The 12,954-nt window shown below is 45.8% G+C and overlaps 1 protein-coding gene across 1 annotated transcript; it reads left to right on the forward strand.

Annotated features, from left to right (window-relative positions):
* Positions 1–2,793: 2,793 nt before the first annotated feature.
* Positions 2,794–10,805, forward strand: DPM2 (dolichyl-phosphate mannosyltransferase subunit 2, regulatory). Its single transcript, XM_043980729.1, has 4 exons — positions 2,794–2,893; positions 7,897–7,986; positions 8,690–8,792; positions 9,910–10,805. Exons 1-4 carry the CDS (start codon positions 2,891–2,893, stop codon positions 9,966–9,968), a joined length of 255 nt encoding a protein of 84 aa, XP_043836664.1. The 5' UTR covers positions 2,794–2,890; the 3' UTR covers positions 9,969–10,805.
* The last annotated feature ends 2,149 nt before the right edge of the window (positions 10,806–12,954 follow it).

A 12,954-nucleotide genomic window follows, 5' to 3' on the forward strand; every position in this document is an offset into this window, starting at 1 on the left:
ATTGAAACCAATCCCAGAGAGCTCCCCCTTCTCCCCTTCTCATCTCACATCGTTTCCACACATCTCCATTGAAGAGGCAGCTCTTCTCTTTGCCAAGGTTAGCCTTCTACATGTACCCTGGATCCCAGCCCCTCCTGACTTGTCCTGCATGTTGTCCCTACTATCATTCCCACTTTTTCTTTTTTTTTGGAGGGGCAATGAGGGTTAAGTGACTTGCCCAGGGTCACACGGCTAGTAAGTGTTAAGTGTCTGAGGCTGGACTTGAACTCAGGTCCTCCTGAATCTAGGGCCGGTGCTCTATCCACTGCGCCACCTAGCTACCCATTCCCACTCTTTTCAATCTTTTCCTAAGTACTGTTTCTCTACCACCTACAATTGGGCAAGTCACTTCACCTTGTCTGCCTCAGTTTCCTCATCTGTAAAATGAGCTGGAGAAAGAAATGGCAAGCCACTCCAGTATCTCTGCCAAGAAGACCCCAAATGGGGTCACAAAGAGTCCAACATGGCCCAAATAAACAATCACAAGGTCTAAGTGCCTGAAAATTTAACAGTGAGCTCATGAGAGCTGGCTCCAATGTACCCCTGGGTGAGAGAATTTATATCATCAGGAGGGAGCTAGTTATTAGTAAGGGCCAGAAAATGGAAGGAGTGAGACAGGAAGATGTTTAAGATAAAAGGAAGATTGTTAATTATGGAGTAGGCATTCCAGAGGGCACAGAAAGGTCAGGCAGATCTGGAAGAAGATGTTGGAGGGGTAGTGTTGAGGTAGACAGGAGTAAGGGAGCAGCCAAGTGGGGATAGGATGGCCTGGGGCTCAGAATAGTTGGGATGGGTGAGTATAAGAGGTTGGAATTATGTTATCCATTGAGGAGTGAGTCTAGGCAGAGCTTCTGAGATGCTTTGAGGCAGGTATCTGATGATACTATTTGAGGGTATCAGTCTAAAGGAGTACTATTATTTTAATTTTTTTTCTCTGTGGGGCAGTGAGGGTTAAGTGACTTGCCCAAGGTCACACAGTTAGTAAGTGTCAAGTGTCTGAGTTCGGATTTGAACTCAGGTCCTCCTGAATCCAGGGCCTGTGCTTTATCCACTGCGCCACCTAGCTGCCCGGAGACTGTGTTTTTAATCTTTGTAGTTCCAGCATGGTGCACAGGGTCTTTCACGTAATAGACACTTATTAAAGGTTTGTTCAAGGAATGGATCTTAGAACTGGAAAGGATCTCAGTTTAAGAGGTCAGCCCTTAGTAACACCCCCACCCCCAGAACTGTTGATTTTACTGCAGGCACCTGGTAAATGCTTGTTGCTACTCCTAGGGAGGGGCTTGGTGACTTGAGCCCAGCTTGTGTAGGAGAGCATAATGTACTCCTAGGGGCACACTCTAGGTGGCACAGTGGATATAGTGCAGTACTTGGAGCCCCCAATACCTCAGATACTTATTAGCTGTGTGACCTTGAGCAAGTCACTTAACCTCTCTTAGAATCAGTTTCTTCATTTGTAAAATGGGGATAATAATAGCATCTACCCCTAGAGCAATGTTGTTATTAACATATATAAATTGCTTTGCCAATTTTAAAGTGCTATATTGTTCATTTTTATTTAATTTTTAATTTTCCCCAATTACATATAAAAACAATTTTTAGCATCCATTTTTAAAACTTTGAGTTCCAAATGCCCTCCCCTCCCTTTGAGAAGGCAAGCAGTTTGAAATAGGTTATAATGTGTAGTCATGCAAAACATTTCCATATTAGTCATGAAAAGTGCTATCGCATTAAGTCATGTCAGACTCTTTGTGACCCAATTTGAGGTTTTCTTGGCAGAGATACTGGAGTGATTTGCCATTTTCTTCTCCAGCCCATTTTACAGATGAGGAAACTGAGGCCAGCAGAGTTAAGCCCAGGGTCACACAGCCAGGAAGTATCTAAGGCCACATTTGAACTCAGGGAGATGAGTCTTCCTGACTCTAGACCTGGCACCCTATTCACTGTGTCACCTCGTTGCCCTTAAAGTGCTCTATAAATGGTAGCTATCATTATGCAATGGGAAAAGCTAGTACTGGAAGTTATGAGACCCAAGCACTCCTATTTCTAAACTAAGTTGCTGAGTGACCTTGGGCAAATTACTTCTCACTTCTGAATCTTGAGCTTCCTCTTTATAAAATGAAAGGTTGGATTAGATGAGTTCTTAGCCTGGAGTCCATGTACCCCCAGATTTCAGGGGGTCTGTGAATTTCTATGAGGGGAAAAATCACATCTTTATTTTCACTAACTCCTAACTAAAATTGAGTATTTCCTTCAGTTATGATTTTTTTGGGGGTGGGACAATGAGGGTTAAGTGACTTGCCGAGGGTCTCACAGCTAGTGTCAAGTGTCTGAGTTGGGATTTGAACTCAGGTCCACCTGAATCCAGAGCCAGTGCTTTATCCACTGCACCACCTAGCTGCCCCCTCATTTATGAATTTTTTAAAAATTACTCAGAGAAAGGGGTCCATAGACTTCACCAGACTATTAAAGGAGTGCATGACACAAAAAAGACTGAGAGTCTCTGGACAAGATGATCTTCCTCTTAAGGTCCCTTCCAGCTCTAACATTCTACATAGCAATATACCTAGCCCTCCCCTTGACTCTGTTTCGCTTTACCTATCCAAGGAAACTACATTTCCCACAACGCAACGCTCTTCGAGTGGGTGGGACTCGCTAATCATCTACTGTCAAGCGCTGCTTGAGACCGGCCAACTCTGGGAGGTGGAATTTCAGCATCCAATGATACGTGTATGATTTCCACATGAGAAGGTGAGAAACTACGACTCCCAGAATACATCGCGCCTGGGCACCGGAAAATCGACTAATCCGGAAGTGGCATGTGTCCTGCTCCAACTAGGATCCGGCAGAAATGGTGAGCCCGGGGTGGGGGGTTGGCATCTTGGGTGGGGGTGTTCAGCAATCTTGGTGTCAAAACGAGAAGGGTACGTGAAAGAAGTGGCATTTGAACTGGGCCTTAAATATCACCTAGTCCTGCCGCTCCATTTTACCGAGGAAGAAACTGAGGCCCAGAGAGGGGTAGTGATTTGCAGCAAGTTCACACGGCGAGTTTGCGGCATTGCTAGAACTCCCAGGTCTCCTAATTAACCCCCTAACTACATCGGAGGCAGTCTCTCTGGCCCTGAGGTATCCCTTTCAGCTCACAGCCTCACGGCTTTTTTCTGATGGTACATTAGGATGGTCGGGGCCTCCAACAGGCTGTGCTGGCCCAGAGAGGATTAGGAACTTTTCCCCCAGTCATGCTGCCGTCCGGTTGGGAAGGTTTTTTTGTTTTGTTTTGGTTTTTTTGCGCAAGGCAATGGGGGTTAAGTGACTTGACCAGGGTCACATAGCTAGTAAGGGTCAAGTGTCCGAGGCTGGATTTGAACTCAGGTCCTCCTGAATCCAGGGCCGGTGCTTTATCCACTGTGACACCTAGCTGGCCCCCCTCCCCCCATTGGGAAGTTTTTCTTTTAAAGGATAACCTTTCTTAATAAACATCCCGCCGCCCCCCCAACCCAGCAAATTCTCAATTGAGTCTCCTACGATGCATAACGGCATAATAATTGACAGTGTAGGCATCATAACTTTTAGTAGGTTTCTTTTCCTTAAAAAATGAGCGGGTGTGGGGGCAGCTAGGTGGCGCAGTGGATAAAGCACCAGCCCTGGATTCAGAAGGATCTGATTTCAAATCCCGCCTCTGATACTTGACACTAGCTGTGTCACCTTGGACAAGTCACTTAACCCTCAATGCCCTGCGGGGCCCCCCCCCCCCCAAAAAAAGAAAGAATGAGCAGGTGTATGCTTTACAAGTAAAGATCTGTGTTGTCCAGTGTTTTTGGTCATGACTTTGTTTGCCATTTAGTTGGTCTTCATTTACAATTTAAAATTCAACTTTTTGTTAAGGAGGGAGAGGTGAAGGAAAGGTTTTGACCCTCTGCAGGCAAGCAGGCCTCAGGGCACAGTGGTAAAACACACTGACTCTGAAATCATGAGGACCTGGATTCAAATTCTGGGTCAAACACTATGGCTTGTGATCTGGGGCAAGTTATCGGACCTCTGTAGACTTACTTCAGTTTCCTCATCTGCAAAATGAGCGGGTTGGATGAGAGAGCTTGTGAGGGAGGACCCATTCAGCTCTAGTTGGATGAACCTTTAATTTCACCTATTTATTTACATATTCAGCCATTCATTTATGTCTATCCACTCATTTATTTACTTGTCTATTTACTCATTTATCTATTCATTCATTCATGTATTTATTTTTGTGTCCTATGATTTTAGTAGATAGAAACTTGGGAAAAGATGTGATGGGTAGAGGGAATAGTATGTGAATTTTAGGGGCCTCAGAGACGATCCAATTCAGCTCTCATTTGCAACTAGAAGACCAGAGGGCCCTGAGACAAGAAGTGTTTTAGAGTCAAAAGCTTTGGAATTACTCACAGGCTGCTATCTCTTCTTTCAAAGTAGCCATGAGAAGAGATGAAGTGTGCCTCCCTCCTTTTGGTGTCTAGGGGTGAAATGTTGCTTGCATAGTCAAATGCCATGATTCTCATTTTAACTGTTTTTCTTTGTTACTAGGGAGATAACTTATTTTTCCCCAAAACATGGGAGAGCTATATCAAGAAATGATTTTGATATATTTTTATTTGTGTTGTTAAATATTTTTCAATTACATTTTAAAAAATTATTTTTGTGGGGCAATGAGGCCTAAGTGACTTGCCCAAGGTCACAAAGCTAATAAGTGTCAAGTGTCTGAGGTTGGATTTGAACTCAGGTCCTCCTAAATCCAGGGGCCAGTGCTTTATCCACTGTACCACCTAGCTGCCCCTTCAATTACATTTAAAAAAACAATTTTAACATTTTTTTTTTAAATTTTAGTTCCAATGGCCAAAGGGCTATAAAACCATGTATACTTTTTGACCTAGTAATACCATTACTAAGTTGGTATCCAAAAAAAGATAAAAAACAAAAAGTTGAATTTGAAATTGAGGAGATACCCATCAATTTGGGAATGGCTGAATGAATTGTGGGATGTGAACACTATTGTGCCATAAGAAATGATGAGCAGGATGCTATCAGAAAAACCTGGAAAGACTTGCTTGAGCTGATGCAAAGTGAAATGTACTGTACAAATTAACAGCAATGTTGTATGTAAGATGATCAGCTGTGAATGACTTGGCTATTTTCAGCAATACAATGATCCAAGACAACTCTGAAGGACTTATGAAAAATGCAGTCCATTTTCAGAGAAAGAACTGATGGTATCTGAATACAGATTGAAGCATAATTTTTTTTAGTTCCTTTTTCTTGTTTGTTTGTTTTTTTGTCTGTTTTTGTTCACAACCTGACTAATGTGGAAATGTTTTGCATGACCACACATGTATAACTTATATTGAATTGTTTACATTCTTAAAGGGGGGTGGGGAGGGAGGAAGAGAATTTGGAACACAAAGTTTTAAAAATTGATGTTAAAAATTGTTTTAACATGTAATTTGGGAAAAAATTCTAAATAAATGGGAAAAAAAGAGAAAAGAAACAACAATAAAAAATTTGAGTCCTAAATTCTTTCCATTCCTCTCAACCCTCTCCCACCCCTTAGAAGGCAAGCAATAGGATATGGATTACGAAATGGTTTTGATGTAAAAACAAAAGGCATCCGTAAAACTTATATTTAATAAGTGCCTCCCACCTTTCAGTCCTCTATTCTATCATTTATCCCTGAGTGGCCTCTCCCTTGAAGAAAAGGAGAAGGCCAAGATGGAGGGTGACGTTTCCCTGAACTATCTTCTTGGTTCCAAGGTTTAATGTTGCTCTGTTTTGCAGCTGTGTTGTGCCTGGGGAATGGAGTCCCTGGAGCCCATGTGGTTAGGAGAGATTGTCAGAGATAAAGCTTGAGAGCCAGCTCCCTCTCTCTGGAGTGAAACTGGGCCCACTGGGCACCAAGGAGGACTCAGGCCTGGCTTTGTTCTTCTGGGCGAGAAAGTGATTGGATAACCTCCGGTGGGGTTGGGTGAGGTGGGAAAATCAGCATCCTGGGTGCTGTGAGAGGAAAGGGAGTGGGGGTTTTTACTACTGGGGCTCTGTGAGAGCCATGGCTTTCTGTGGGCTTCTATCTCTTTGTCTTACAAAGGTCACTGTGGGTGGGTATGGGGCTGTCTCATCTCCCCGGGGCACAGAGCTGCGATAATGCTTTGTTGACACTCTCTGGTCAGACCATGGGTCAGATCATGTGACTCTGATGCATAGAATCCAGAATTTTAGCCTTCCTTATGACAACAATCACATTCTGCCTTGTGATCATGATTTAGAACGTGGAACCCCAGGGAACCTCAGAAAATGGATTGTTCAAATACGGGGACCATAGAGCACGGACTGTTCAGCTGAAAAGGACTTGAGAAGGCTTTTTTTTTTTTTTAAGTGGGGCAATGAGGGTTAAGTGACTTGCCCAGGGTCACATAGCTAGTGTCAAGTGTCTGAGGTCTGAGACTGGATTTGAACTTAGATCCTCCTGAATCCAGGGCCAGTGCCTTATCCACTGCACTACCTAGCTGCCCCTTGAGAAGGCTCTTAAGACCAAGAAGGATGTTTCCCTAGTCAGTTTTAGTTAGGGGCCTCGCCTCGGGGTTGAGGTTGGACCGGATCACTTCCAGAAGGCCCAGTCTTTATAGGATCATGGGATCCAAAGCTAGCAGTGATCATTTAGCCCGGCTCCCTCGTTTTTTTTTTTTTGTTTGTTTGTTTGGTTGGTTTTTTTTTTGGTGAGGCAATTGGGGTTAAGTGACTTGCCCAGGGTCACAAGTAAGTGTTAAGTCAGGTACTCCTGACTCCAGGGGCGGTACTTATCCACTGCACCACCTAGCTGCCCCCCGGCTCCCTCGTTTTACCGACAAAGCTGTGGAGGCCCAGGCTTGCTCAGGATCACAGAGGTGGTAAGAAGCAGAGCTAGAATACAAATCCAGATTCTTTGACTCTAAGCCCAGTACTCCTGCTAGGGTGAAGATGGAGTGCTTTGGGTGGGACACTTGGATTCCTTGGTGATTTTCCCAGTGCTTTGCCTTGAGGCAGAAATTGGGCCTTAGTTTTCCCATCTGAAAAATGGAAAGATTGCTCCCTTTATCTCTCTCTCTTTTTTTTTTAGTGAGGCAATTGGGGTTAAGTGACTTGCCCAGGGTCACACAGCTAGTAAGTGTTAAGTGTCTGAGGCCGGATTTGAACTCAGGTCCTCCTGAATCCAGGGCCGGTGCTCTATCCACTGCGCCACCTAGCTGCCCCTGCTCCCTTTATCTCTTCATCTGTAATCAGTGCTTTGAATCATGAGACATCCATTTAGCCCGCCTTGAATCTGGAGCTACCCTACCTCACACTGAGATTGGAAACAGAATGTAGGAGGGAGTGTGTGAATGAGGTTTAGCCTGGAGAAGACCAGCCTTGGGGAGCAAAAGAGTCCTGTTCAGGCATCTGCAGGGCCTTGTGGAAAAGGGATTAGATGTGTTCTCTTTGACCTCGGAAGACAGAACCAGGCACAATGAATGGGGAGTTTCTGAAAGCAGAAAAATGAGGCTTGATGTGAGGAAAAACTTATTCACCATTACAGCCATCCCGAATGGTGTGGGCCAGCTTCCCCTTCTTTGGAGGTATTAAATAGCACGGATGATGTTGGTCCAGTATGTTCTAGTGGGGATTCCTTTCAGGCGGGGGTTGGTCTAGGCGGCTGCCAAAGTGCTCAAATGCTCTGATTTTGTGGTAGTCTCAAGATTCTCTTGGGTTATCAGAGTCCCAGGCCTCCCCTCACCCTCCCCTGCCTTGAAGTACATCCGTGCGTGCCCTCAGGTAAGCAATTGTTCAATAACACCTTCCCTTTTCTCTCCCTTGCAGGCCACAGGAACAGACCAGGTGGTTGGATTTGGCCTGGTGGTGTTCAGTCTTGTGACCTTCACCTACTACACAATTTGGGTGATCATTCTGGTACGCTCCTTCCCCATCCTTCAGTGGGCATAGCCTCTCCCTTAGACTTCACAGAGCCCTTTGCTTCCTCACTTCGGATAGACTTAACAGTCATGTGAATTTATCTGCATTTGCATCTCATCCCTCTTCTAGAGGGCAGCCCTGGGAGTAGGGGCTCTGTCCTGGTCCCAGGAAGTGCTCAGTAATCCTTTGTTGAATGAATATGAATGACTGACCCGCCTTGTTATCAGTGATGGGCACTTTGATTGCTGGAATGGATTCAAGGAGGAGTGACTAAGTCCCTTCCAGGACTTCTTTCTCATGGCTACCCGGCCCAGCTTCCAGTCTTTCTTTTTCTTTCTTTTTTTTTTTTTTAGTGAGGCAATTGGGGTTAAGTGACTTGCCCAGGGTCACACAGCTAGTAAGTGTTAAGTGTCCGAGGCTGGATTTGAACTCAGGTACTCCTGACTCCAGGGCCAGTGCTCTCCACTGCGCCATCTAGCTGCCCCGCCAGTCTTTCTTGAGCTCTTCCATAGGTTCTGTCAGCGGGGCCATGCAGACTGAGCAGCGGCTGGGGAGTGGGAGGGTGGGTGGCCCCAGGGAGGCCTTGAGTGGAGGCTGCCAAGAGAGCCCGGGTTACCTAGTGCCCCCAGATGTGGATCCTGCTGGCTTCTGCTGGTGGTGGGGCTTAGCTGAGTGTGTGTGTCTCTCTCTCACCCTGCAGCCCTTCATAGACGGCGATCACGTCATCCACAAGTACTTCCTGCCCAGAGAGTACGCCATTATCATCCCTCTAGCAGCTGGCCTGTTCCTATTGCTGTTTGTGGGTAAGTAACCTTCCTCCTTCCCTCAAGAATGGGGAGAACATTTCAGGAGTGGTTTCCAGGACAGCAGCAGTTTGAGCTTCTTCATTACTGTGGATAATGATTTCATAGGATACTCACCACTTCATCCAAGTGGCCTCAAGGTGGTGCAATGGATAGAATACTAGGCTTCAAGTCAGGAAGACCTGAGTTCAAATCTTGCTTAAGATTGCGATGTGTACCTCAGTTTCCTTACCTGTAAAATGAGAGAATTGGACGTCATGACCTTCTGTGGTCCTTTTCAGCTCTAAATTGATGATCTTGGAGCATCTAGGTGGTTCAGTGGATAAAGCACTGGCCCTGGATTCAGGAAGATCTGAGTTCAAATTCAGCCCCAGACAATTGACACTTACTAGCTGTGTGACCAGCTGTGTAACCAATGAGTTAACCCTCATTGCCCCACCAAAAAAAAATTTTTTATGATCTTAGGAAATGACTTGGCCAAAGTCTCTTGTTAGTGGTACTGAGCTTGGAATGAGGAAGACTTAGGTTTAAATCCCGCCTTTGACATTTACTGTGTGCCCCTAAACAAGTCACTTAACCATAACCTCTCTCCTGGGAAAATATCACCCATAAAAGTGCCCCACAGCACTGATTTGCAACAAGGACCAAATGTGAGAATGTATTTAAAGCACTTTGCAAATTTTAGAAGTGCCATATCCTTGTCACTTCTTATTGTGGTCATTAGTGGAAGATCCAGGACCAGGACCTAACTCTCCTGATCTTCTGGACCTTCCCACTGTCTGCTACCTGTCTAAGTAGAAGAAGTTGTAGTCTCCACTAGAAAGGACCCATTTTTAGTTCAGTGCCAGCTGAAGCCTGGCTCTTCTCTCGGACATGTGACTGACCATTGAGCCTTTGCTTAAAGACTTCCCAGATGGCCAGGGAAGGCATTCCTGCCTGGAGTGGGAGGCTAAGGTCCTCCTGTCTTCCTGTCTGGGAGGTTCTTCTTTTGCTCAGTTTCAATCACTCTCATCTTCAGGGACTGTTGTCCTTGCCCTTGCTTCCAGCCCTCCACTGGCCTGCTCTGTAGGTGGTGACCTTGGTTCATGAAAGGGCATTTCTGGGTTTTCTGTTCCAGGGCTATTCATCACTTACGTAATGCTGAAGAATCGGAAGCCAGCCAAGAAGACAAACTGAAGGTGGAGGTGTAGCCAGACGTCTGTAGGGAGGAAGCTGGAGGTCAGATCTTGGACCCTGTGTGCTGCATCTCAGCGGGGACTGGAAGAGACTCTGGGGGCAGGAATTAGAGAGGATTCCCATGCCCCTCACCTCACCACCTCCTCTCAGGCTAGGGTGCACTGGGGCAGGGGTGTAGTCCTGCTCTCAGGACACAGCTGATGAGCCTCAGCATCCCAGATACCCCCAAAGCTGTACATGTTGGTGCTCTGGGACTGACCCGAAGTGAGTTCCATCTGTGACTGCCTGCCTCCTTCATCCTGGCATTGGGCCCATGTGGGAGGAGCAAGAGGAGGGCATTTAGCTCTTCTCCCTGGGCCCCTCTCCCAGTTTGATGGGTGAAAGAGACACCGACCCCCTTCCCTCTGTCCTGCCCTCCCAGGCTCTGCAGACGAGCTTCCATTCACATTCCTCTGGGTCTCTTCCCTTCTCTACCTCTTGCTTGGTGGAAAGTCAGCTTTTCAGAGGCTGACAGAACCTTGGGCTTATCCAGGGGCACAGGCTCTACTAGACGAACCCCTGGCCCTAAATTCGTTTTCCTGGGAACAAGACCGGACCCCGGCCCAGTGAAGGGGCCAAAGAGAGGGAGATGCTCAGTTCAGGCTGTGAAAACTGTAAAAACTTGGTGGACCAAACTCCTGGCACTGCCAGGTACAAAGCCCTGACTGATCTTTGTCCAATGTGCTGTGTCACACCCCATACCCATCTGACCTCCATGTGGTCCCTACACCTGCTGCAGCCCCTGTGCTAATGAGCTTCCAGCTTCATCTGTGTGTGTCAATAAATATTTAATATGTGTCTGTCTCGGTCATCCCTCCACACCTTCCACATCCCTGGCCAGTGTGCTCAGCAGGCTGAGGTTGGGAGTGGTATAAGTAGAGTCTGAACCCAGCTGGACTTTGTTTTGCTTTTTGTTTTTTTGTTTTTTGTAGGGCAGTGGGGGTTAAGTGACTTTCCCAGGGTCACACAGCTAGTAAGTGTCAAGTGTCTGAGGCCACATTTGAACTCAGGTCCTCCTGAGTGCTGGCTGGTGCTTTATCCACTGCACCACCTAGCTGCCCCTCCAGCTGGACTTTGTAGCTCAGATGGGTGAAGGGTGGTCAAGAGGTGGATGGTGAAGCTCGGTAATTTGGAGATTCTTCTCATCCTAGAATCTTCTCCCCACCCCAGCCTTTACAAGCAGTCCAAGATGTGTTGGGGTGGGACTCAGCTGGTCAAGGTGCCACATGACATCCCCAGACAGGATCTCTCTAGGAAAGTGGTGGAGGTACTTTCATTGATCTTGACGATAGGCATCATCAGAGGCTTGGCATTTTTTTTTCAATTTTTTCAATTAACTAAAACCAGGCCTCCCTCCCTCCTACCTTCTCCCAAGTTAAAAAAAAAACAGAAAAACAAAACCCTGGTAATATGTTTATTTAAGCAAAACAAATTCCCAAATTGGCCATGTCCAAAAATCTGTTTCACACTATGCCTCTCTCAGAAAATGGATAGCATGTTTTATCATGAGTCCTCTGGAATTAATGCAATTAGCATTTTTTGGGGGGTGGTGACTTGCCCTGGGCCACACAGCTAGTAAGTGTCAAGTGACTGAGGTCAGATTTGAACTCAGGTCCTCCTGGGTCCAGGGCCAGCACTTTATCCACTGTGCCACCTAGCTGCCCCCTCAATAAGCATTTATTAAGCACTTGTGAGGTGCTTGCCTTGTGCAAAACACTGGGAAGACCTCTCAAGGAGATTAGACATTCTTTTCAAAAGACTTTATTTTTTTCAATTAACAAGTATTAGAAATTCTATCTTTTCTGCCCAACTTGAGGTGGGGGGGCGGGGAAGAAAACCAAAACCTTGCAATAAATATGCTTAGTCAGCAAAACAAATTTATTTGTTGGCCATGTCCAAAAATATGCATCTCAATCTTTATCTTGAATCCATCACATCTCCAGGAGATGAGTGGCTTGCTTCCTAATCAGTCCTCTGGAATTGGGGTTGGTCCTGTGTTGATCACTTTTTGTAAGTCCTTGAAGTCCTTACAGTTGTTATATAAATTGTTCTGGGTTTGCTTATAGCACTCACTGCAACAGTTCAGACAAGTCTTCATAGGTTTCTCTGAAATTTGTCTCCATCGTTTCTTTTTTTTCCTTTTTTTTAGTGAGACAATTGGGGTTAAGTGACTTGCCCAGGGTCACTTAAGTGTCTGAGGCCGGATTTGAACTCAGGTACTCCTGACTCCAGGGTCGGTGCTCTATCCACTGCACCATCTCCATCGTTTCTTATAGCACAATAGTCTTTCATATACCATAAATTGTTCAGCCCTGCCTCAACTGACAGGTGGCCTTTCAGTTTCCATTTATTTGGTGGGGGGGGACTGCTTTGAATATTTTTGTACATAAAAGTTCTTTTCCTCTGATTTCAGTTAAGGCTTAGTAGCAGTATTACTGGGTGAAAGGTACACACGGTAGTAACTTTTGGGGGGGGGGCGGTGTAATTCCAAGTTTCTTTGCAGAATGCTTGGATCAGTTCACAGCTCTGCTAACAGTGCATTCATTTGCCTGCTTCCCCATAACCCCTTCAACATTTGTCATTTTCCTTTTTTGTCAAATTTGTCAAATTTGCCCTTCTGATGAGTGTGAAGTGGAACCACATAGTTTTAATTTTCATTTCTCCAATTATTGGTGATTTAGAGCATTTTGTTCACATAGCTATTGATTTATAGATTTGCTCCTCTGAAAATTGCCTGTTCATCTCCTTTGACTATTTACCAATCTGCCCAGCTTTTGGGGGCAGCTGGAACTCCCTAAACCCTCCAAGCCTGCTACTAATTTGCCCCTGGGCCAGTCCTAACTCTCCTGGCCTTCAGAATCTCCCTATAAAAGTGTATTGTAGGGCAGCTAGGTAGTGCAGTGGATAGAGCACTGGCCCTGGGTTCAGGAGGACCTGAGTTCAAATC

The sequence above is a fragment of the Dromiciops gliroides genome, chromosome 2 (assembly GCF_019393635.1).
Source record: "Dromiciops gliroides isolate mDroGli1 chromosome 2, mDroGli1.pri, whole genome shotgun sequence".
Classification (NCBI taxonomy): Eukaryota; Metazoa; Chordata; class Mammalia; order Microbiotheria; family Microbiotheriidae; genus Dromiciops; species Dromiciops gliroides.

Coding starts and splice junctions, on each gene's coding strand:
- DPM2 (XM_043980729.1), top strand. Junction 7,987..8,689: donor CAATTTGGGTGATCATTCTG/GTACGCTCCTTC, acceptor CTCACCCTGCAG/CCCTTCATAGACGGCGATCA. Junction 8,793..9,909: donor GTTCCTATTGCTGTTTGTGG/GTAAGTAACCTT, acceptor TTTCTGTTCCAG/GGCTATTCATCACTTACGTA.